Source organism: Rhea pennata, chromosome 3 (assembly GCF_028389875.1).
Source record: "Rhea pennata isolate bPtePen1 chromosome 3, bPtePen1.pri, whole genome shotgun sequence".
NCBI classification, from domain to species: domain Eukaryota; kingdom Metazoa; phylum Chordata; class Aves; order Rheiformes; family Rheidae; genus Rhea; species Rhea pennata.
In genome coordinates, this window is record NC_084665.1 from 58433523 (window position 1) to 58456982 (window position 23460).

The following is a 23460-nucleotide window of genomic DNA, read 5'->3' on the forward strand; positions in this document are numbered from 1 at the left end:
TTTTACTTTTTGGTGATTTTCCCCTTCCCCCTTTTGTACACATTCCAAGTATCACTGAATTGTCTTGAAATATAACCTCCACCACTCTGCCCCAAAATAAAGGAAGAGAACATTGCTGTAAACACTTCTCACTGGACAACGTGCCTTATGTTTGCTTCTACACTATAGTAGTATTGTAAGAATTTTTTTCCTAATACTGCACAATTTTTGATGTTTTACCCTTGAACATTTGTTTGAGATTGTATGAACTAAGTACATCTCTATATCTGTTAATATTTGTTTATTTGTCCATTTACATGCTTTAAAAATTCCTAATTAGGAATTTAATTTTAGTTGTGATGATAATATTTATAACAATGAGACAATCCCTGTTTAAGTTGTTGATAAATTTTAAATGAAGCTTAGGATTCCTGCAGTGTCACCAGATCTCCCAGTTCTTGCTATAAAAGGTGCCTTAGGGCATCACTGTGGACTACTTTGAGCTAGGCTATGCAAGATCAAGGTACCTAGTGTCTTCTCCTTCCTGAGCTTTAGATACGTCTAGAGTTTCTGAGCTTTGGGTTGTTCATTCGGTTAAACATTTATAGTTCAAATCTCTTACTATGAGTTTTGATATATTAGGTCTTCTCGCTTTAATATCCAAAATAATTTATCTAGTTTATGTGGTTCTGAGGTTTCTAAAATACAGCTCTTACAATTTCTCATGGTCTTTGAGACCAATATAGTTGGACTCATACTTCTAAAACTAGTTGGCTTTTCCATATTCTTGTTGAGGCATGGTTCCTGAAAAGGCTTTATTTTTATTTTTAGTTGCCTAATCTTAACCATCTCAAACCTGATATGCTGGCTGGCTGACCAGTCACCGTATGAGTTATTTTTTGTTTGTGTGCTAGGTGCTGTACAAACATCTGATATGACCCTGTTGAATACAATTTATTCTCTAATAGCAAGAATAGGGAATTGCATGAAGTCCCAATACCAGGTGAAATATCCAAACATGGAAGTGCCCTGAATTGATGGAGGCTTTTGAAAATCTTGGGATCAGTGAATTACTGTGGAAGAGAGAGGAATACTGTTGAGGTATGCTAGACTCTGGTCCTCCTTGCTCATTTCTGGGAAATAGATTTAAGTGTCTTTCCAAGCATGTTCTCAAGACTTTATTCACCTATTGATAAACAGTGATGAAAAATTATTGCTTTGGAAGAATATAATATTCAACATGAGGTCCATTTCCGGGGTGATGATCTAGCTGCAATACTTGTGATTTCTTTCATTAGACTTGCATCTTGACGATCAAGTACTTGGCTATAAATATTACATAAGCTTTTATTAACAAGTGACTTGTAAATATTACTTCCAAAATAATTTATAATCTGTTTAATATTAGCAACTGGCATATATTACATCTCATTTGCAGCTTGTTCTGTTAAATGAGATGGGCACTACTTTCCCCCCCTCCTCATTTTTGTATTAATTGGCCTGCTGACCGGGACCCTTTGAAGCTTATCTGATGGGAAGTATTGGCACTCCACGGCATATATCAAGAATTAGTCTAACTTTCATATATGTAAGGTTCGTACCACCATTCTGTGGTACTGTTACAGAAAAGTTACATAAATTAAATCCTAATTGAGTTTAGGATAATTGCATTCTGTAACATTTGAAGATTTTTTAGTAGATTCTTCAACCATTCAATAGAATTCCATAGCAAGGATATAACTGAGCATCAGGGACTTCGGCAGAATTATTCAGCTGCTTTGCCTCCAGCCTTTTCCTTGCTGAAGTGGAGAAGACATGGATATAGCCCTGCCTGAGCTGCAAGGCTCTAAGGGTAAGGAAGCATAACAGGGTTGGGTGTCAGAGACAAAACTGATATTGCAAATACTGCAAAATTTCTATAGTTTTGCTATATCTACATATATCACATACATTCAGAATTGTTATACAATGGAGGCATTTCTATATTGATGAAGGGATATCTTGCCTCCTTTCCAGGTCTCTCTGGCCTATCCAGAACTGAGGAAGTACCCATCCTGTTATAACAAATTTGTTTTTATAAGCCATGCAAATGAAGCATACAATACACCATTACCTTCCTTATGTAGTTCTAAAGATCAGAATTAATTGTTCTGCATAGTTAGGTACTTTAAATCCATAAACACTAGTATAAACATGGTGTCTTTCTGGAGAGCTCAAAACTGTAATTTGACCTTCCTTTTTTTTTATTATAATTTTTAACTAAAGGAATTTATATGCTGAATTTAGTATAACCTGATTTGTCCACAATATCTTTAGTGTTAGTTTTGGAATTCTGTTTCTCCTTGAAATGAGGTCCAAGTATTCTCTTGACTGTGGAGAACAAATCCACTCAACTGAAAGGTGATAGTAGGATCTAAATGTGCCTTGGGGTTATTGCTTCTGCAGCAATTTTTGAGGAAAATCTTGGAAGTATATAGTAGCAATAAATTTCTAGGTAGTAGATATAAAATTTATTAAAAGAGAAAAGATGTATTTTTAGAAAGGTTATCTAATTAACAACAGTTTGGGGAAAAACATGTATCTCTTTTATTTTTACAATTTAGGACTTTGTTGTTTCATTGCTAAAAAACATTTCTAAAGAGGCCGAAGGTCGAACTGGACAGGGAGGACTCAGAGTGAAAGCAGTACAGAACACAACAAAAAGGAGAAAAAATAGGATTGGGCAGCAGTAGGGAGGAGAGCAGGAGAGAGAGGAAGAGGAGGAGAGGGAGAGAGAAAAAAGACTGTGTGCCAGGAATAGTATTAAGATATTAAGTTAGTGGAAGTGTGATAAAAATTTGTATATTCTTATAGAAGCACTTTCAGTTTTGACATTTTTTTCAGGAAATTTCTGCAAGACGTCACAGATCTAGTTTGGTAGAGTGGAAAAAAAATCTAAAAGCCATTTTCTGAGTGAAGACCAAATATTGTTCTATTTTAAACAGGATCCATTTTGAATAGAAATTTCTGTATACTAATCTGTTCTTCGGGAAAAAAAATCATATCACTAATGTATGGATAAATTTACCTGTATTTTGTAGTTCTTCATTTCCCCCACAGTACACTCACAAGTGTTTGCTGGAAATGAACTTTACTTCAGGGCCAGCCAAAATGCAATCTTTTTCAAAGTTTAAAGAGGAACTATTTCTCAACAACCAGAAACTGAGAGCATGATTTTCTTGGGATCCTGCCTAAAAACTTATTAAAAGGAAAACTGACATGTGATCCAAATGCTAAAGAAAATTAAGATCTGCTATTTTGCTATGTAGAATATGGCTGCCTGTCTTGAATTTCACTGTGAATTTGCAGTGAAACAGGAAAGGATTCTGTAGGAAAGTAAATAACCATTCAGTTAGTGCATGTGTATGAGACAGAGACAGGAGAAAACTGTAGATGGATAGGTGAACAAACTGCGGTTTTCTTCTAAGAGCTATACATTTAGTTAGTTAGGGTTACAGAAGGATGAAGATAAATTTATAACTCATTTTGTCTCTTATTCTGCCAATGTGCCTCATTCTTATTTCTGAATGGCAGAAAATGTTAAATACTAGTCAGAGGCAGCCTTTCCTGTGTTGCATTGTGGATTATGTAACTGGAGTGTGAACTGTTCAGCCTTACCTGAGTGACATTCTCAAATAGAAAAATGATATGTGAGAAACATCATTTTCCCTTCTCACAGTCAACTTTTTTTTTTCCTTTTCACAATCAATCTCTTTTTCAAGCAATTGAAAATAACAGCTTGCAGACATTAAAAAAATCCCACTCTAATCAAAGATTTGAGCCCTCGCTCCTCTGTTGGCTCACTTATATCTACACTATCTTTTGTAGTCAGGCCAAATAAAGTCCCATAATGTGTTTTCTATGGGTGAATTATCTGATGGAGGATTCCAAATAAGTTCTCTCTACTAGATGTAAAGTGTGTAAAGTGACAAAGACTACAATTGCTGCCAGTTTTTCAGGAAAGATATCAAATCGGCTAAAAAATAGGGAGAGGAATCTTTCTAATATAACTTATGTAGCTAGGGTTAAGTGAACTAGGGATAGATTATCTTTTTGTTTGTTTGTTTGTTTTTCACCTATTTTTTTTATAAACATTGCTATTATATTCTCGATTTTGGATGTTGTTCATGGTTTTATTTGCATTTTACCTTAGCCTAGTTAATGTTAAGTATTATTTGCTATAACTGGGTAACCGCAAGGCATTCTTCACTCATAAGTGTGGTAAATGTACTGTTTGAGGCATTTTAAGAAGTTAGCTAGGTCTCCAGCACGTAGTCCACTGTATCCTCTGCAAGCAGGTCATAGAAAGAAGTGTTTAATGCGAGAAGCCCAATAGCAAAAAGAGTTTCTAAAAAAAAAACATTTCGATATTTTTCTAAAGGTTTTTGTTAATTGATAGTTGAGTTTAGTATGAAAAAAATAAGAAAGTGGTTTATAGGTCAGAAAAAAAGATGCTTATTATTCTTTTCCCACATGCCATTATTATAAGAGGCATTAGAATAGTAACTCCACTGAGGAAGTAAGTGCTTAATGAAACTGCAGAAAAGCTTTCAAAATATGCACTTCCTACTTTATGTCAGGTTTAACAGCATTTGAAAATGCTCTTAGTGGTTGTGGTTACAAGTGTTGCATAGGGAGGTATTCTTACCCCTCTCAAACCATATGAAATCCCAGCTGTGCTTTTAATTCATTCTCTCTGTTCATCTCCTAGCCGTCTCTTCTGGATGAAGCATAAATAGACATACAGCATTCATCAGCCACTCAGGAATAGAAAAAATACCTTCATCCAGGTGCATAGACCAAACTCTAATCTGTTATTTATTGATACTGTTGCTTAGATATTGCCTTATATTGTCTAGATATGCTGTCAGAAACCAGGCTTTTAAGCACTGTCACTTGAGACATTCCTGTTTAAGATTAGACATTAAATTCTGATTTTTTTTTAGATGATTTCACTCAATGTTTATCATTTAAAACAATTGTCAGCCCACCTGGGTTTTCAGCACAATTTACATTTGTCTAATGTCTGATGAGAAATGGATGTGAAATACATGGGTTAATTGTCTGGCTCATATTAAGAAAAGTAATATATGAAGCCTGTAAAATTTAAATTTGGAAAATGTTTGGTGGCACTTTCGTGTGACCAGATAAGGTTTTCATGTAGAGAGAGAAGAAATCAGAGAAAAGATATCTAGATCTCATAAGTGTTCAAAATCTCCTCGGGAGGACCACTGTGCTGTGTGTGTTATACATTATAAGATTAAGACCTATATGGCAGTCATAGCTGGCTTCAGCAAGTCTCCATCGGTTACAAATGTATCAAGAATAATAATTATATTCCTAACCTCTACTTGTGTACAGCAGCAGCAGCGGCCTTACGTATTAGAGGAAGTCTTAGGATCTTATTTCATTTCCAATGAAGTCAATAAGAAACTTGAATTCAGTGGAAGTATGATTAATGAAGGCTGTCTATGAAGCAAAACAGCTATAAGAGGTTGGATGGAGACAGCTACTGGAAGCATAATGAGCTGGCTTGCCAGTGGATCCTTAAGCCCGTTGTACTTAGATGATACTCAGTTTTGTGCCAGTACGAGCACCGAGGGCTTGTCCACGTTGTTATTCTTGGGCTTCATGCCCAAGAACCAGTAAAAAATCTTGCCCATCCATGGCACCAGTGTGAATCGAGACTGAGCCCCAGGATCCTTCCTGTATCTTGGACATAGCACCGACTCACCACTGCTTGTAGCAGCCTGTGTGCAGGTGAAACCTGATCTGTTTTTTTCACCATATATGCAGCCTGCATTAGTGCTTTTAGTCAGTAGTGATGAAATACAAAGTTAGGAAGTTTCTCACTGAGATTAATGTAAGCACAATTGTTGATTGCAAGTTCCCTTAGCAATTGCAGTATTGATGATATTTTGGTGAATATGAGAGCACCACAGTATCTTTGCAAGAACCAGGCTGCATATAGTTTGTGAATTTTCAAAAAATATTCCAGCTTTATTTATGACACTTTACATTCTGTTGAAAGTGAAAAAAGAAATGCTAAAAAGAAATGTAGACTTCATCTCTCTAAGAAACAAATATTTCTGTCAAAATTTGAAAATCTGAATATTCAGCCATGGTCTGCTGGAGTAAAAAAAATCAATGTATTTCTTTTCCAAAAATATAATCTTTTATTTAAAAAACACAGCATTAGAAAGAGAACTTATTTCCTTTTCCAAAACACCTTTTCAGTGCTCTTCAGACTATATTTAAGCACTATATGCATACCTAAGACATTACTAAGTGGACTCAAAACCTCTCCCTTTCTTCACAAAACACTGATGAAATGGCTTACAAATTGGTATATGATTTTAAAGATGTTTTTCATTTATACACCATTTATTGGTTTAAAATGTTCATTCTCTTATATTTTACTCTATACATTAATATTCTATTATACAAGGAGAAACAATTAATATAACAGTTCAACAGGAGCTTTTGATAATATGACATTTATATGTTAATTCCTTTGTTTACCTGGCCATAATGTACAAGTTTTTATTAAAACTTGTACATATCAATGTACATATCAGTCACTATGATTAATTGTTGGGTTTTTTTTTTTAACTTCCATTAAGATTAGTTCATCTCTGTTTCATCAAAACTTTAATGCTCCTGCCTTCCTGCTGTGTATGTAGTGCTTAGCCTGTTGGTCATAGGCAGTTCAGAATTTTCTTCTGGTTTTGCAGTTTGTGAAAAATAGTCATTACTATGTTAGATTTTTTTTTCTCCAATTCCTTCCATGTTTTTTCAACCTTATGTTGTCTGATTTGATATTCAATATTTCTTTCTGCTTCTTATAAAATCTTTTTTAATCGTTTCTGCATGAACTTTGTTAGCCATCTTTAAAACACAAGAACCATTAAAGATCTATTTGTTGAATCTTCAAATACCAGCCCCTTTAACAGTAACATTTATAACACTGTGTTGTTTTACCCACTGTAAAAAATCTGTTCTTTATATATCACCATAACCAAAACCATCTAAAAGGCTCTTGCTTTTACAAAACTTTCCCCATTAAGTTGTCTTATTTTTTATAATACATTTGATTGAGAATAGGGAAATGCTTTACAGGGACTAAGAAAAGTTCTGGTTTTGTGTGTGTGTTTTGTGTTTAGAACACAACAATATTATAAAACTGAGCTGTTAAAATGGCTGGCATTTGAAGAATATTTGTATAGTGGAATATCACAAGGGGTAGAAGGGAAAATTTAGGTCACTCAGTCTAATTCTCTGTTTTCAAGATGTTACAGGGTCCTCAGAAGGACAGGGAGGAATGCTAAATCATTCAGTTTCTGACAGTGAACTGATCAATACATTCCTGCATTCCCAGTTTAATCATCACTGGTACAATGTCAGATCTTGTTTGATCTCAAATAATTATAATTCATGAAAAGGTTACCACTGTCTCTTCAGAAGGCTGCAACTGGAGAGGCCGGTAGCCATGTATACATAGTGCAACAACGGAAGTGTGTTAAGAAAGCCCAGGAAGGGAAAGAGGAAGAAAACTAGCTGATCTGCTACACTATCATCTAATGTCTTGGTGGTCACTCACTGCGAATGGGCTCAGACTGCCGTGTGGGGAAGGTGAAGATGAAGCTGGAGGTTCCAGCTGTGGGAAGAAGTAGTGGGAAGTCTCACTTTCTGCTAGTGGGAGAGGGCAGTCGTATTTACTGAACAGGAATAGGAGAGTATGGTTATAGGAGGCAGTGTGGGGATAAGTAGCCTATTTCGAAAGGTCGCTTATATGCATTCTTTCCACCACTACAAGCTTCCGTGTTTCAGCTGTTACCTTAAGAACATAAGGATGTCTATACTTCTTCATAACAACGGCCTGCCTTGCCTACTATACAGTCTCCAACAGTATCTACAAGTGGGTGCCTAAGAAGAGTAGGAAGAAGGAGATCATGTATGATATATGACCTAATACTCTGATACAGTCTCCAAGTATTTTTAACTTAGGGATGTTTTTGAGTTAGATGTATGTTGTCTGTTTGTAAATCCTCAGAAGATCTCTCTTCCAAGTGCCTTCATTGGTGAGAAATTCTACAGATCTGCTACAGATTGTGTCAAGAATCATCTGAATTTATCTGATATTATCTGATATTTGAATATTATCTGATATTTGTGATTTATTAGGGTTCCTTTTGTCTTTTTGATTTTTGTCATCTTAAGCTGTCACTTCACTTTCAGAAAGTTCCTTTGCAGCTCCTCAAATAAAGATTTCCTGACACAGAATTTGCTAAGTTTCTTCCATGTTGAGCACTGATGTAAAGGATACATGTGGCTTCTCTGCCATGGCCTTTTCTTCTCTGCAGACTCCTTTAATACTTTGATCATCAACTGGGCTATAGACTCTCTGGCTCTTTGAAGGGTCTTCTTATTTATAACCTCTTTTATCTGCCTACACACATCTTCCTTTTATTCTCTTACATTACCAAGTAGTGAAGCAGAGTTTGATTTACTAAACACTGGACGTTCCTTCCCTTTGATCGTTTTCAACATCATTAGGACGTGGTAGATTAGTTTAGAAGAGTAACAAATTGTGTAGAAGAGAAAGCGTTTCAAAGCACTTTTGAAATACTCCTGTGACATACTGTAAGGGCAAAGCTGCAGGCTAGTAATGCTGCAGGCTGTGTGTGTGTAGAGAAGTGTCAACTGCTTCTTACCATCTGGAATTCACTGGCAGAGCTGAGGAGATAATTCAAGGGTTACTCCAAACTGCGCTGTTTACTGATTACTGTTTGTACAAACAATAATAGATCTACCTTTTTATTGCCTTCTTACAGAAAAACCCTCAACCAACCAAACAAAAACTCCAAGACAAAAAGCTCAATTTCCTTCCTGCTATGTATTTTTCTCCCTTAGAGGTAACCATGCACTGCTGATTGGAAATCCAGCACAGTTTCATAGACCATGTGCTGGTGGAGGCGGGCAGCACACTGGCAGAGCAGGGAGCTTTCCACTGGTGTCCATCAGGAGTGATGCTATATGAGGTTTCTGCCCAGTTCCTATTGCACTCTCACATTCTTGCTCTCTGCTCCAAGTTTTCTCCTCCAATTTGTTGATGAACCTAGCATCGTAATGTTGTGATCCTGTCTAACCTAGGCATTCTAGTCTTTTCTTGTGCATCCTTGTGCTCCCCTTTCCTAGAACGGTTCTGCTAGCCCTGTTCTGTACCTGTTCCTGCTTGGAGCCACAGCAACTGTGTTGTTGAAATGGACAAAATTCCACAAAAGGGGAAAGTCTGCATTGCCAGAAGCCAAAAATGAGGGAGAAAACCTTCAAAGCTAAAAGCTCATTTCTGAGTAGACAGTTTTTAAGTAGAAGCTTTTTTCCTGGCTTAAAAGTTACTTATTTTGCAAGTTAGCTCCAATAAGATATGAAAGAACACTGATATGAATAAGAAGCTATTGCTTATGTGCCTGTTGCCTAGAAACAGAGCTCCAGTTCTCCAATTCTGGCAGTTACCTTGCCTTTATGTTTTGACTGTTGTCAAGTTTCCAGATCTACTGTGTTTCCACTAGTTTAAATACTTGAAATGCCATCTGAATGTCTTTCAAGTACGCAGTGGATGTTATTTGCTGAGCATTGACAATTGTGAAGATTACTGGACGGCTGCACATGTGCTGTGACGTACATGTCCTACCACCAATGTAGAGGACAGGCTTTAATGGTTCACTGACTTGTCATTTTCCTGGATTTCCTTTCTTAATCTAATTACTTCCAGTAAAGAAGTAGAGAATCTGAAATAGAATTGGAATAAATATGACTTTTCCTGGTACCAGTAGAAAACTATTGTACTGGTTACTCAAATTGTGAGTGTATGGGATTACTGATATTAAAATCATCTTTAGTTATTATATTAAAAAGCCTTTCTGTTGTCACAGAAACACAATGTGTAAACCAAGACGCTGTCTGCAGATATCCATCCTGTTTGCATACATCAGGGCTAGCACATACTAGAAGCAGAAACATTTTGTGTGCCTAAAGCTTTAAATTGAAATGAGAGTCAAGTAAGACGTAAGATATTCATGCATACCAACATGAAGTTGGTAGAGTTTACCAGTGGTGATCTAGGTGTTGTTTTCAGTTTTTTCACTGTGTGATTTACAGTCTTTGTACCCTTGATTTTAATTTTTTGTTCACTGGGAAGTTAAAATTATTAGGACTAAAAGACCCCTGAGCTTTTCAGATGAAAATATTAAAAATATAACATTAGAGTATATTAGCATTCACAACTTTATCACAGCTACAATCTGTGACCAGTTATAGATTTTTCTACTCATATGATGTGTCTGATGATCTGTAGTATGACTATAACAGAAACTACTAAAAGTAGATTTGTATTGTGGAATCAATATTACTTTCTGAAGAAAAAAAAGCAAATTCAGAATACATGCCAAATCTTTTTCTATAAGGAAAGACAAATGACTAGTTCTTTCTGCCACGGCACTGCCCAAGAAAGGAGGGATAGATTAGAATGTTATTCTTTTAGTACTTCAAAAATGTTTTGTGCAGTATAAACTCAGCAAATTGTGAGAAAAAGATGCAGAAGATGCAGTTAGCATTTATAGGGAAAAGAGATGGGGATATGCTGACTGCTATATTATTAAACAAGTATTTTATGAAGATACACTTAGACTTGTTTGTTTCAAGCTTTACCAAAAAAAAAAAAAAAAAAAAAAAAAAGAAAAAAAAAAGAAAAAGTGTCTGTCATGAAACAAGAATGATATACCAGAAAAAAAGATAACAGGAATTAAACTGAATGGAGTACATTGGCAGTGAAAATTTATAAAACGATGAAAAATTCTGCCATAGAACTATTTCCCACTACAGTAGTTAATTATTACCCTGAAGCATTGATTAGTCCTTGTCCTCCCATTCCCCTTTTAGTTCTGTTGTCTTCAGACCCTTCAGATCTCCATCAATTCTATCTTTCTAGCTTTCTCAGTTTTCTTTTCTATCTGTTCTGCTTTCCCTGTGGGTTCTTAGGTGCTACACCGGCTCTTCCAGGGCTGGAAGGAGAAGCAGCAGAGTAGTCCCTTGAAAGCTGAATGTTTCAAGGAGAAAAAGGAGCAAAGACAAATCTTTTTTCTTTTTTCTCATTCTTCTGCAGGAATCAACTCCTGAGTGGGATGAGACATCTCACTAGTCATCTTTTTTTTCCCCCTAAATACTTCTCCTAAAGGCAAAACAAATTCTTATTTGATTGTGAATGTATCCACAGAGAAAGCATATGCAATAAAAGGTAAAATTCTTTGTTTTAAAAAAATGAAATAGAAAGTCCTACCTCCTGTAGACTTTGTATGGCATTTTCTTGGATAAAATACTGTATCATTCCATTGTATAGACCTGTAATTCTGAAGGCAAACCTGCTGCTGTTTCTTACTGAACAACACCTGCCTGGGGGCAGTATACTGATGGAGAGCTGTGAAAAGAAATCATTTCAGAAGTGAATTTATCTTTATGGACTTTTAGATTTCTTGAAAGAAGATGATGACTTCCAACTCTCAGTTTCATACTGTGAGTTATTCTAAACCAAACAGTTGGATTAACCCAGTTTTGCTGAATGGAATATGCTGAGAAAAATACTGCAGCTGCAACATCCTTATCACAAGTCAAGAGATATTGGTCCCTGGCTAAATTCCCAATTGGTGCAATTACATTCTACCTACTTAAATTGTTCTATAAAGTACAATAGTCATGTCCTGTCCTGAACTAGAACATAGTGTTTTTAGATGACTCATTTGTGTCATACAACGACAGCTACACTTCAGTTGCTGGAAAAGCTATGTCTGCATTATGATGTATACAATTGTGAAGCATATTAATAAAATATATTAACAGTTGATTAAATGCTAATAGTTGATTAAGATTGCAAAGTCAATTACTAAAATGTTAGAAAATTCACGGATTAGCAGTGTGACCTGTATTGGACTGCTTTATGGTATGGTTTTATTAGTATGCTTTGTCCTCAGTAAAGTTGTAAAACTTTGTTTCTGTAGCTGCTGTTAAATTTGCATCATGATGTTAGTAACTGATTTTGTAGGTTTTTGTGAACTGAAGTGTGGAGATGTATTTGAAACAGAGATTTAAAGAGTGCCCAAAGTTTTATAGGCCGTGGACACAAAAACAGATTAGCACAGAGTAGGGCTATAAACTTTGCCAGTGTAAGAGCATGCTGATTTAATGTTATCCTCTAGCATCTCCTCCTAACTGTAAAGTAGCTTTCCCTTTTCAGTGGTTTACATTTCCTTAGGCTGCATATAGGTATCACTGTGTAGGAGTGGCACAGGTGCTGTAACTACAGGGATGTCGGTGCTTTGCAAGTCCATGGCCTCGCTTGTGTGACCGTGTGTCTGCTGACAGTCATTGTCCAGTCCAAATCTGATAAACCAGCCTGCTTCTCCAAAGCACTGATTCCCAGTCTTTTTGTAGCTAAGCTTAACTTGCAAGAATGGTCCCTGGTCCACCTGGTATTGGGTACCTTGCTCAGGGATGATTTCTCACCTTTTCTGAGAAAAGCATCACAGATCCAGGAGAGTTTATGTTTGTGAGGCCATGCTTCACATACAAAGTACTTCGAGCGTTTGTGCGGATTGAAAACCATAGACACAGATAGACATAAAGCTGATTTGCTGAAAATTCATGTACGAAAATGCAGTTAGAGGACTAGATCTTTCATTCAGTCATGTTTCTGAATCACTTTATTTGTTATTTGTAGACTTTTGGAGTAGGTTTCATTCAGAAAATATTGGGGAATGGTTGTTCTTTTCTGCATTTGCAGGTAGACAAGATAAGGTTAAACTCACAATTTAACTGAAAGCTTTATCCTTCAAAGAGAAGTACTATTTGTAGAAAATAACACTATTGTAGTTCTTCCTTGCAGTTATAGGAAAGCTGTTCAGATCTCCGGCATAATTGAAATGGAGCATGAAGAGATGGGTTAATGAATAGGCAGCAGGTGAATAGGCTTTACACTGACAGAGAGATACAGTTTCTAAGTGATTATCCACCCCTTGCATGAGGATGTGCAGAGCAAATGTTGTGTATGCGGGGGAAAGAGAAGATGAAGATCTTTTGCATGACTTGTATCTTGTTAATGAAAATAGCATGGCAAGTGTTCCAAATAGCCGGTAGGTGTTCCAAGCATGAGGAGAGGCAGTAACTGTCATGTTTTGCACTTCCAGAGTAGTGAACAGAAGGAATAACTGAGAAACATACTGGCTATTTGAATTTTATCAAATAAGCTTTTGCACTTTCAGTGCAGCAAAAATTTATTGGGTTTTATGGCTATTTGGCTATTATGGCTATTTGGAATTTATCAGATAAGCAGGGCTTTTGCAGTTCTAGTGCATCAAAATTTTGGGGGTTATGGGAGTTATGAAATCCCTTCGTCCTTGATTTAAACTTACAATAATAATTTTTAAAAGCAATAGGCTGACAATATGCTATGCAAACAATAAATATTCTTTGTTTAACAGATATTCCTACAAAATTTCTAATAATAAATAAAGAATATTATATAAATCAGTCCATAAGAGATGAACAGAGTTTGCTATTAAGAGAAATTGTACATGTATCTCTAAATCCAAAGGCATATTTCTATGATTGATATAAAGCAAAACAAATTTATTTTATTTGTTCTCCTTCTCTTTCTCCTGTAAATATTTTTAAATATTTTACATAATACGGAAGATAAGAAGATGAAGTTTTTTCTCTGTAGTAGACAGGAAGAAGCTGGCTGTTGGATGACTGAGACTCTGTATTCATGTAATGTTGGTAATTTAGGATTTCTTTGAGTAATGTGGATTTTTCTTTTTTTCTCATTTATTTATTTATTTGTGCTATTCGAAAGCACTGGTGAAGTGCTTCACCTGGTTAAAGTTTGGTTCCACAATCTGCAGGTGATTTCACTGCTGATCAGGTTTGACTGACTTCCGGGAGTATGTCATTGCTCAGCAGGTTTTTTGGCCATGTTGACTGGAAAACAATCACAGTGGATCCTTAAAAGATGCTGTGACGCAAAACTGCCCTTCAAGGTAGTTTCACCTTACCATATCTAGATGACTGACTAAATTTAGAAGTGTGTTTTTAGAAAGTTGTTTCTGACAATCATTACTGCTGTAGCTTTAAAACTTCTGTTGAAAATTATGTGAGTGCTTTTGCAAGACACACAGTACTTCCATTTTTGGTAGAATAATGGTTTTCATACTATTTTGGCAATTCAGGTTCATTTATTTTAAAAAAACCTTACAGTATCATTGCATTTTTTGCCATAAAATTATAGCTCGAGAGAGTTGTCTTTTTTGGAATCAGTGACCATGTGTTATTATTATTATTTTATTCTTTTTAACCAAGATAAAATTTGATTAAAGTGAAAGAAATTTGGAGGCACTTACATTTTTCAGAGAGATACTCACTCCTGTTTGATCCAAGAAAATGAATAATAGAATCACTATTTTGCTTCTCCATCTAGGGGATAGTCAGAGTTAGTAGTAATTTCTATAAATCTCTGATGAGTGTGATGGTTATAGAGATTCAAAGACCTTTCTGTCTGTGGTCATAAAAGCTGCTGATGTGATGCAGAAGGAATGCATCCTCTCCCTTAAAATTTTTTTCAGATCTAGTCTCTAAAAAATCAAATATAGGCTTCCTGGAATTTTTTAAAATTCTGAAATAAAAATATAAAACTAGATTTGCACTGGCCATTTTCTCCAAGTGCAAAAGCTTAAGCTCAATTCTGTTCAATATACCACTTCTCTTCAGTGTAAAGAAATGCCGATGTGAAAATTGCAGATGAACTTAAAATTAAATTATTTTTCTCATTTAGCATCTAGTTGATTTGTAAGCAGCTAAACATTCTTAGCCATGCCATCTCCCTTTGTTCTGTCAAATGCTTATCACTGTGTTTTACTTAAGAATGCAGACTCAGAACAGGTATAAAACAAACAAAAAAAATCCTCCCCCACCTTCCAGTAATGTGTGGCATAGAGATTTCTTAAGTCAAATGTGCTCTATTTGCGTTTAGTAACTCTTGATGGATTTTTCTCTTCCTCAGATTTGACCTGTAGCTTTCTAATACGCGCCAACTTCTAATGTATTCACAAGCTCAGCTTTTGTCTTCATGCTGTGAAATGGAACCTCTTTTACTCTTTTCTGAACTTTCCACAGAGTAGTTTCATTCGATGCCATCTTATTTTAGAAGAGAAGAATGAATAATCATTCCTCATTCATCTCCTTGCTACTCATGATTTTGACAACTTGTATCTGGCTCTGCATGCTGAGCAGTCCTAGCCAATTTAACTGTTTCTTGCACAGAACTTACTTTATATTTTGAGTCATCTTTCTTGCCTTTCTCTTTTCCCCCTTTCAGCTCTATTATATCTCTTTCTGATACGGGAAGAATAGAGCTGCAAATAACATTCATGGTATATGTCTCATGGGTTAATAAAGTCTCTGATTTGCTTTGTCCTCCCTTCCTTTTCTGGTAATTTCAAACATTGTATTTTTAAACTAACTTATCTGATGTTTTTACAGTATTGTTATAACCCCAAGATATTTTTTTCTGAATTTTATCAGTTCAGAGTCCATCTACTTATAAGTATGTTAAACAATACAGCCCCCAACAAGGATACTTGTAGAATTCAAGCTGGTTTTAATAATTTGTAGTTCCCTATAGCCTTGCCAGAACCATTGTTTAAAAGTTCGTACCACATTTCACACTGTCCTAGTGTGAACCTAAGTGGTAACCATCATCACCATGATATTTCAGTTATTTCATTCTTGAGTTCTTTAGGAACCCTAGAGGGAATGCCATCTTATCCTGAAAATTTGTTTCTGTCCATTTTGTCAGTCTATTAACTTAACCTCTTTTACTCATACTTCAGTTTGAGGTATGTTCTTTGGTATGTTCTTATAAAGAAGACTTGTGATACAGAAACCTTTGTGTTTGTTTAGAATTAACAGACACTAAAAGCTCATTTAATTTGACTGCTCCGGCATTATCTTTTATGACTTCTCTTTATATAGCTTGACTGTCTGTTGGCTCTCCAGACTCTTTAGCTGTTTGATCCTGATGTATTCGAAAAAAATCGTTATGCTTTGAGATTTTTTCTTTTTTTTTCTCTTTTTTCTCATTCAGACACAAATTCTTTTTGGAGGATCCCATTTTGCTTCTAATAGTCTGTCATACCCTACTGCTTAGATGCGCCAGCTTTTTTTGATCTTCCAAAAGCTTTTTGGATTTTTCTTTCCTGGTACTCTTCCTGTAAGCCTCAAGAGTGGCGGAAACAAACATTTTATGTAGTTTCTCTTGTTGCAGTTCAGTCCTCCTGGCTTTTAGGCACTGGATCTTAAGTTCGTTATGGACCCTCTTAGAATAGCTCTTTGATAACAAGTTTGAAATTTATCAAGCACAGAGTTCAAGAACAAATTAAGATCTGCTTTTCATCTTGTGTTACTGCATCTAGTAGCTCCATGAAACAGTCATCTCCAGCATCTAAGCATCTAGATGTGGTATTATGCCCCACTGTAACACTTATATAAAATATTCATAAGTTTTCATTTACACAGCTTCTCCCTCATGTACTGCTCACTGTTTACTGACATCCTACAGATTTCCTAGCTAGGCTTGAAATTTCAATCCATCATTTTTTTTTTGCTTCCAGATACTATGTACTAGTTTATGTGCATAACCAACTTATACATGGCCTACCTTGTCTTGTATTTTTTGTTCCCTGCTATTACCGCCTACTGTTAATTGTTTTCTTTTACTTGTATTTCTGATATGCCTATTATGTCAATATTTTTGTTTAAAGGTAACTGTTCTAATCCCTTGTATTGTATCCCTCTAATCCCTTTGACTAATAACCTTGTGCAAAAGCACAGATTCATTTATTAGGTTTTATTAGTTCTTTCTGCTTAACAGTGTCCTGTTTAGATTGAACTGTTTGTCCTAAATATTTTTGATTATTTCTTAGCTATTTTTTGTCAGCTTTTTCTAGGGAATAAGGAGTTTTTATGAATTGAAATCTGGAAAACATGTTCTTCTCAACTGCTTGTTCTTCATACTTGTGAACTTTTCTCCAATTCTAGTTGCAAATTCCCTGATAACTTTCTCATTAAGTTCTGTGGCCTAAATCAAAATTTTTGAAGCCTTTCTATTCAGAATTCTTTTGTTCCAATGTTTCCCCCATTGCTAATGAATCTGAGGTTTCTTCCTTTCATCATTTTCTCAAACACACATTGCAACTATGCTGCTGTATCTTTCTGCTTCGTCCTCTAACTGATCTCTGGAAAGATTTCAGCAAATACTACCATGGAGGGTCTTGTCTATTGATTTGTACCTAACAGCCTAGATTTTGTCTTGAGAAACATCTCTTCTACACTATGGGTTTGGTTTAAAATATATATCTATCTATATATATCTCTCTATATATATATCTGCTTATATATTAAAGCAGCTATTTGCCAGCTGTGGGGCTTGCTTTTGATTTCTTCTTCATATATATGCCTATGTAAAGTAGAAAAAAAGGAAACATTAATTTTCCATAAGATTTTTTTTTGCTTGATATTCAGCAGGAGGAGAATTACTTAGTTAATTTTCAGTTTAGAATTTGGTCATGGTTGATAATGTAAGGCACCAGAATTCCATCAAGAAAATGAAATTATCAGGTTGGTATTAAAAAAAAATGAATAGGTTTTAGTGAGAAACTCTCCCATTCATTGCTACTTCTAATATATAGACTCAGTCTACCCTATTTTTCCTCATGACCTATAGTCATGAAATGCTCTCTCATTCTGGAAATCCTATAAGGTGAATGTTCTTTGAGACATAGCATTTCAGGTTCAGTTCCACTACACTCATCTTTGTGGTCATTTGACTCTTCTATTAGGACATCATAGCTACTGGAGAGAGTCCAGCGTAGGGCTACGAAGATGATCAGGGGGCTGGAGCACCTGCCCTATGAGGAACGGCTGCGAGAGCTGGGCCTCTTCAGCCTGGGGAAGAGAAGACTGAGGGGGGATCTTATCAATGCGTATAAGTTCCTGATGGGAAGGTGTCAAGGGGACAGGGATAAATTCTTTTCAGTTGTCCCATGTAACAGGACAAGAGGCAATGGGCAGAAATTGAAGCACAGGAAGTTCCGCTTGACCGTGAGGGGGAATTTCTTCCCTGTGAGAGTGACAGAGCACTGGACCAGGTTGCCCAGAGAGGTTGTGGAGTCTCCTTCTCTGGAGATCTTCAAGGCCCACCTGGATGCAACCCTGTCTAACATGCTGTAGGTGACTCTGCTTGGGCAGGGAGGTTGGACTAGATGATCTCTAGAGGTCCCTTCCAACCTGACTGATTCTATGATTCTATGATATAGGTATTTTAATCAGGGTATTATTAAATGTCTACCACTACTACCATCTAAAAGAGTAGCATTTAATACCATATTGAATTCTCCACTGGGGATAGATGTAGACTTTTTTTAACCACAAAGCTAGGAGCCTTAAAATGAGGTTAGTTACTACTACCTTTGTGGATATTTTTTCCCCCTTTTTCCTATGTTGACCCGAACACACAATTTCTGTCAAATATTGACTTGGAATAAAAAAAAATATGGAATGGACTTCTTTTAGAGTTTGAGTTACCCATGACAGGGTGCTAATATGCTCTTCTAATGTGCTAATGTGCTCTGCTCTCACAGAGGATCTGTGACACTGTGTTTAGTTAGCACTGACAGCTATAAAAACAGGCATTTTCCTTCTGTACTCAGAATGAACTTATCTGCATATTTAACTTGATTTAGAAAATGTTTATGACTTACATGCTCATCACAATGAAGAAGAAATATATTAAACCATCTAATTCCTGTTAATATTGTACTCACTACTCTTTAAAGTTATTGAATGAGCAGATGTAGATTTTGGAATGTAGCAAAGTTAAGAAATGATATAGTGTATATGAGTCATGTGGCTTTTGTTTACATGATTATATTTGTTTGTTTTTCAGGGTAATTTTACTTCAACAATATTATAGTGATATACAGAATACATCAAAAATAGTTTTTTTAGGAAGAGACTTACTATTGAGTCTCTTCTTAAGTTTAAAGTTATCTACCAATGAGAATATGTTTTGTCAAAATAAGTCTTTTATTTTCTTTAAAAGCAAAATTTTTCCCCTCCTCTTTGAAACAGAAACAGCTTGGAGTGAGAAGAGTTGGTATCAGTGAGTGAAAAATGGGAGCAGCAATGCACTTAAGACATTTGGCCTACAAATCATTAGTTTAACTAATGGGGAAACATAGAGAGGTTAAGTAGTTAGAGTGATGAAAGATTTATTGAACTCACTCTATCTGGAAAGATTAATAGAATACATTCAGGAGGCCTGCTAGTATTTGAACAAATTAGAATCGAAAGACTTTATCTTCAAGTATTAATTCCAGGACAATATCACCATATTAAAAAGAAAAAAAGGCATACTTATCTAAAGATCCCCCCTGTTCCTTGAGTGTGGGAAAGGACATCTGCTGATATGATCCAAAAGCCATTCATGTGAGCATTTATATGAAGAAATTCTAGATTTGAAGGAAAGGTACTACTAAAATAAATTGGGAACAATTATTAAATTTTAGTGGCCTGAAAAAAACTGAGGAAAGATTATGTTTTCCATCTCCCCTATCCCTCAAAAAGATCTGTATTATAACATTGTGAGTAGTGCTCTCTGGGGGGCTCAGTAGCTAAGGCTCTGCTTTCCTAATGGAAGGAGCCCAAACTGAAAATTATTGTCTCTTTTTCTCTGAGTTTCAGAAAGAGGAGACGGTGTTGCCTAAGGGACGTGCTGTAAATAGCAGACATCTAATCTGGAAGGCTAGCTTCTTCATATCTTTTCTCTACAAGAAAGTGAGAGGGAGAAAACAGCTGTGGCCTAGCTTCTACATTTGTAAAAGTGCATAAGCCACCAAGTGCTTTCTACTGCCTTGCTTCTGCCAGGGTTAATGAACTGCAGGAACTGGGGGGAGTGGAATGGTCAGTGCTTGGGCTGCCCATAGGGAGCACCTGGCAAACTGCTCCACACAGTGGCGATGAGATTGCAGTTTGGGTTGCAAATGAACTAGTCCTGTCATAACCTGCATTCTCCTCTTGGCTCAGTTCCTCATGTGCACTCCTTATTATTCCTTGTCCCACACCCCCACTTGATGATTGATCTAAGTTTTGAACTCAGCCTCAAAAGGCCTGTGCCTCCTCCACTCAGAGCCAGCCTTAATCTTCCTTTTATAGTTGGAATTTATGTGGGCTTTATCATTATATTTTTCTTGTAACCTTTGCGCAGAGAGAGATTTTGTTCTACTGTAAGGTCTTACATTGTTGTTCTAATTACTACAGCTCATTTGATAATATCCTAAGGTTCAGGGTCATACACCACTAAAGCACATTGCAGAAATGTAATGACAAAGATGATTTTTGTTTCACTTCTTAACAGCCTTTTGACAATAGGTCTCCCTCATTAGATTCTGTGGTTGCAATTATCTTCTCTTTCCTCATCTTACTTCTGTTTATCTGCTTATAGGGCACTCGTTATTGCCATATAAGATCATTGTATGATGAGAACTTTTTTGAATTGTTCTTATGTAATTATGAAGATTACATACTCCTCAGTAATAGCATGATGGTTGGTTAAATAATTGGTGAACTTGAGCGAAACTTTCTTTGATAGTTTTGGAAAGCTACTTTTGTGATCCGTCTGACCTGCCCAGATCAGATAAGTTGATAAGCTGATTGATAAGTTACCACTGATCAATCACTGAGGAATAAGACACTGCAGGTAGTTGCATGCTAGTTGTTAGGACATAATTTTGAAGCTTTGTACTGTAAAGAAATACTTTTTTATTTCCATTTACTGACTTCCTGTTGTAAAATAAAAGTAGGTACACATTGTCACTGGTCTGTAGTCATGTTTGAGCCCATTTGATCTGAATTTTCAAGTAGAGCAGTATACCTAACATTATACTTTTTTAAAATAATTTTTATTCCCAACTATTCATATAAGATACTATATATAGGAAGGACTCTTGACAAAATAAACCAGCAGTTAATGCTGCATTTGTTCAATAATATCTACTGACTGGCTGAACCCATATGTAGGTAACATATGTGTTCAAGGAGTTGATTATATTCTTGTTTGTCTCCAGGAATCCGTAAAGACCGCAGAGGTGGGCGAATGATGAAACAAAAACGTCAACGAGAGGAACAGGATTCCAGGAATGGAGAGGCTTCTTCTACGGAGCTGAGAGCTCCCACCCTTTGGACAAGTCCACTTGTGATTAAACATAACAAGAAGAACAGTCCGGCCCTGTCCCTGACAGCAGAACAGATGGTCAGTGCCTTGCTGGAAGCTGAGCCACCCATAGTTTATTCTGAGTATGACCCTAATAGACCTTTCAACGAAGCCTCTATGATGACCCTGTTGACCAACCTTGCAGACAGAGAATTAGTGCACATGATCAACTGGGCAAAGAGAGTTCCAGGTAAGGAAAAAAGTCCCAGTGGACTGTAAAAGGCTCAATTTGACAAATCAATAAAAAATGACATCTACCACATTTCAATCTCCACATAAGATTTTAATTTCCTAATTTCACACGAGCTGTTCATTTAAGTATAGATGCATAAAAACATCAGAAATTTCGTGTTATGTTTGTTTGTAGAAGACTGGCAATGAAAGTGACTTTTTAAAAGGAAGATTTATTCAAGAAAAGCTATTTTCCTCAAACTATAGAATGTGGTACAGTTTTGGGAATGCAAATCCTTTTTTCCAGATAACAGACAGCAAAAGTACAAGTCAAGTTTAGCAACAGATTAGCAGCAGCCTGATATGAACAATTTGATCTAATCTAATTATGTTAACTATTTAGACCTCTTTTGAAAAAAAGGGTTGCTCAGATGTCTGTAATGTATGCCATAAAATTATCATTTCTCTTGAGCCCATAAATATTAGCATCTAGTAATTATTTATTTTAATTGACAAGTTTGTCTTTTCAAACATTTGATCTCCCGTGAGTTTCAGGTCTGAAAACAGAGAGTTAGAACAACCACTTTTTATGAAAAAGCTTTTCCTACTGAAACTGACTGTTTTTATCTTAATCATTTTGGTGCATTGTGGTTGCTTAGCTTTAGCCAGAAAAAAAAAATCCCTTCTCTAGAAGGGAATTTTGGAATTGAGGGAAGTATGTACACTTTTGGTTAACCATAAGTTACACACAGAATCACAGAATCGGTCAGGTTGGAAGAGACCTCTGGAGATCATCTAGTCCTACCTCCCTGCTCAAGCAGAGTCACCTACAGCATGTTAGACAGGGTTGCATCCAGGTGGGCCTGAAGATCTCCAGACAAGGAGACTCCACCACCTCTCTGAGCAACTTGTTCCAGTGCTCCGTCACTGTCACAGTGAAGAAATTCCCCCTCACGGTCAGGCAGAACTTCCTGTGCTTCAGTTTCTACCCATTGCCTCTTGTCCTCTCACATGGGACAACTGAAAAGAGTTTGTCCCTGTCCCCTTGACACCCTCCCTTCAGGTGCTTATACACATTGTTAAGATCCCCCCTCAGTCTTCTCTTCCCCAGGCTGAAGAGGCCCAGCTCTCACAGCTGTTCCTCATAGGGCAGGTGCTCCAGCCCTCTGATTATCTTCATAGCCCTATGCTGGACTCTCTCCAGTAGCTCCATGTCTCTCTCGTCTTGGGGAGCCCAGAACTGGACACAGTATTCGAGATGAAGCCTCCCCAGGGCTGAGTAGAGGGGCAGGATCACCTCCCTTGACCTGCATATGCTCATTATCTATTCTTTTATGTGGTTTAATTAATTAATGTCAGTGAAATGAGAAAGTAGTTTCATAATTAGTTTAAGTTCACCATTTTTTTAAGTTTCTTTTTATTTTCTTTGGTCTATTAATTTTTACCTGGATTGGTTCCTGCCCTGTGTAATGACCTGGTTGTCTGAACATTAATGCTATCCCTAATGCCAGACAAGACTGAGCCAGTTTCATCTTTGGAGAGGATCTTGTGCTTAGACTGGCTACATTAACTTACTTAGAAGTTGTTTCAAGTTAAGTTCAGGTGCCTAAGCCAGAAAACTTATTCACTTTTCCAGTTAAATAGCTGGTCTGAAAGAACCAACTGAGGTTTCCTTCTGCAAATCTCCCTTTCTTGTCATTCCTAGACTTCATAACTGCTACAACCCAAATTATAAAGCAGGTGCACTGGACTGACTGGTCCAGAAGACCAGTTACAGACCTTGGTTGCAGAATTAACCTTTTCCTTGTCTGTCGTGACTGAAAATCAAAGCAGTGAAAAGATGTAATAATTTATGTGAAATGGACTAGTTATCTCTGATCTGTTGCTTATGGAAT

General features: G+C 36.4%; 1 protein-coding gene across 1 annotated transcript in view; it reads left to right on the forward strand.

Moving 5' to 3' along the window:
• Window positions 1-23460, forward strand: part of ESR1 (estrogen receptor 1) — a 181855-nt gene that overhangs the window by 104833 nt on the left and 53562 nt on the right. Inside the window, exon 6 of the mRNA XM_062573729.1 lies at window positions 21249-21584. Coding sequence (XP_062429713.1) covers window positions 21249-21584 — 336 coding nt within the window. The remainder of the gene's footprint in view (window positions 1-21248; window positions 21585-23460) is intronic.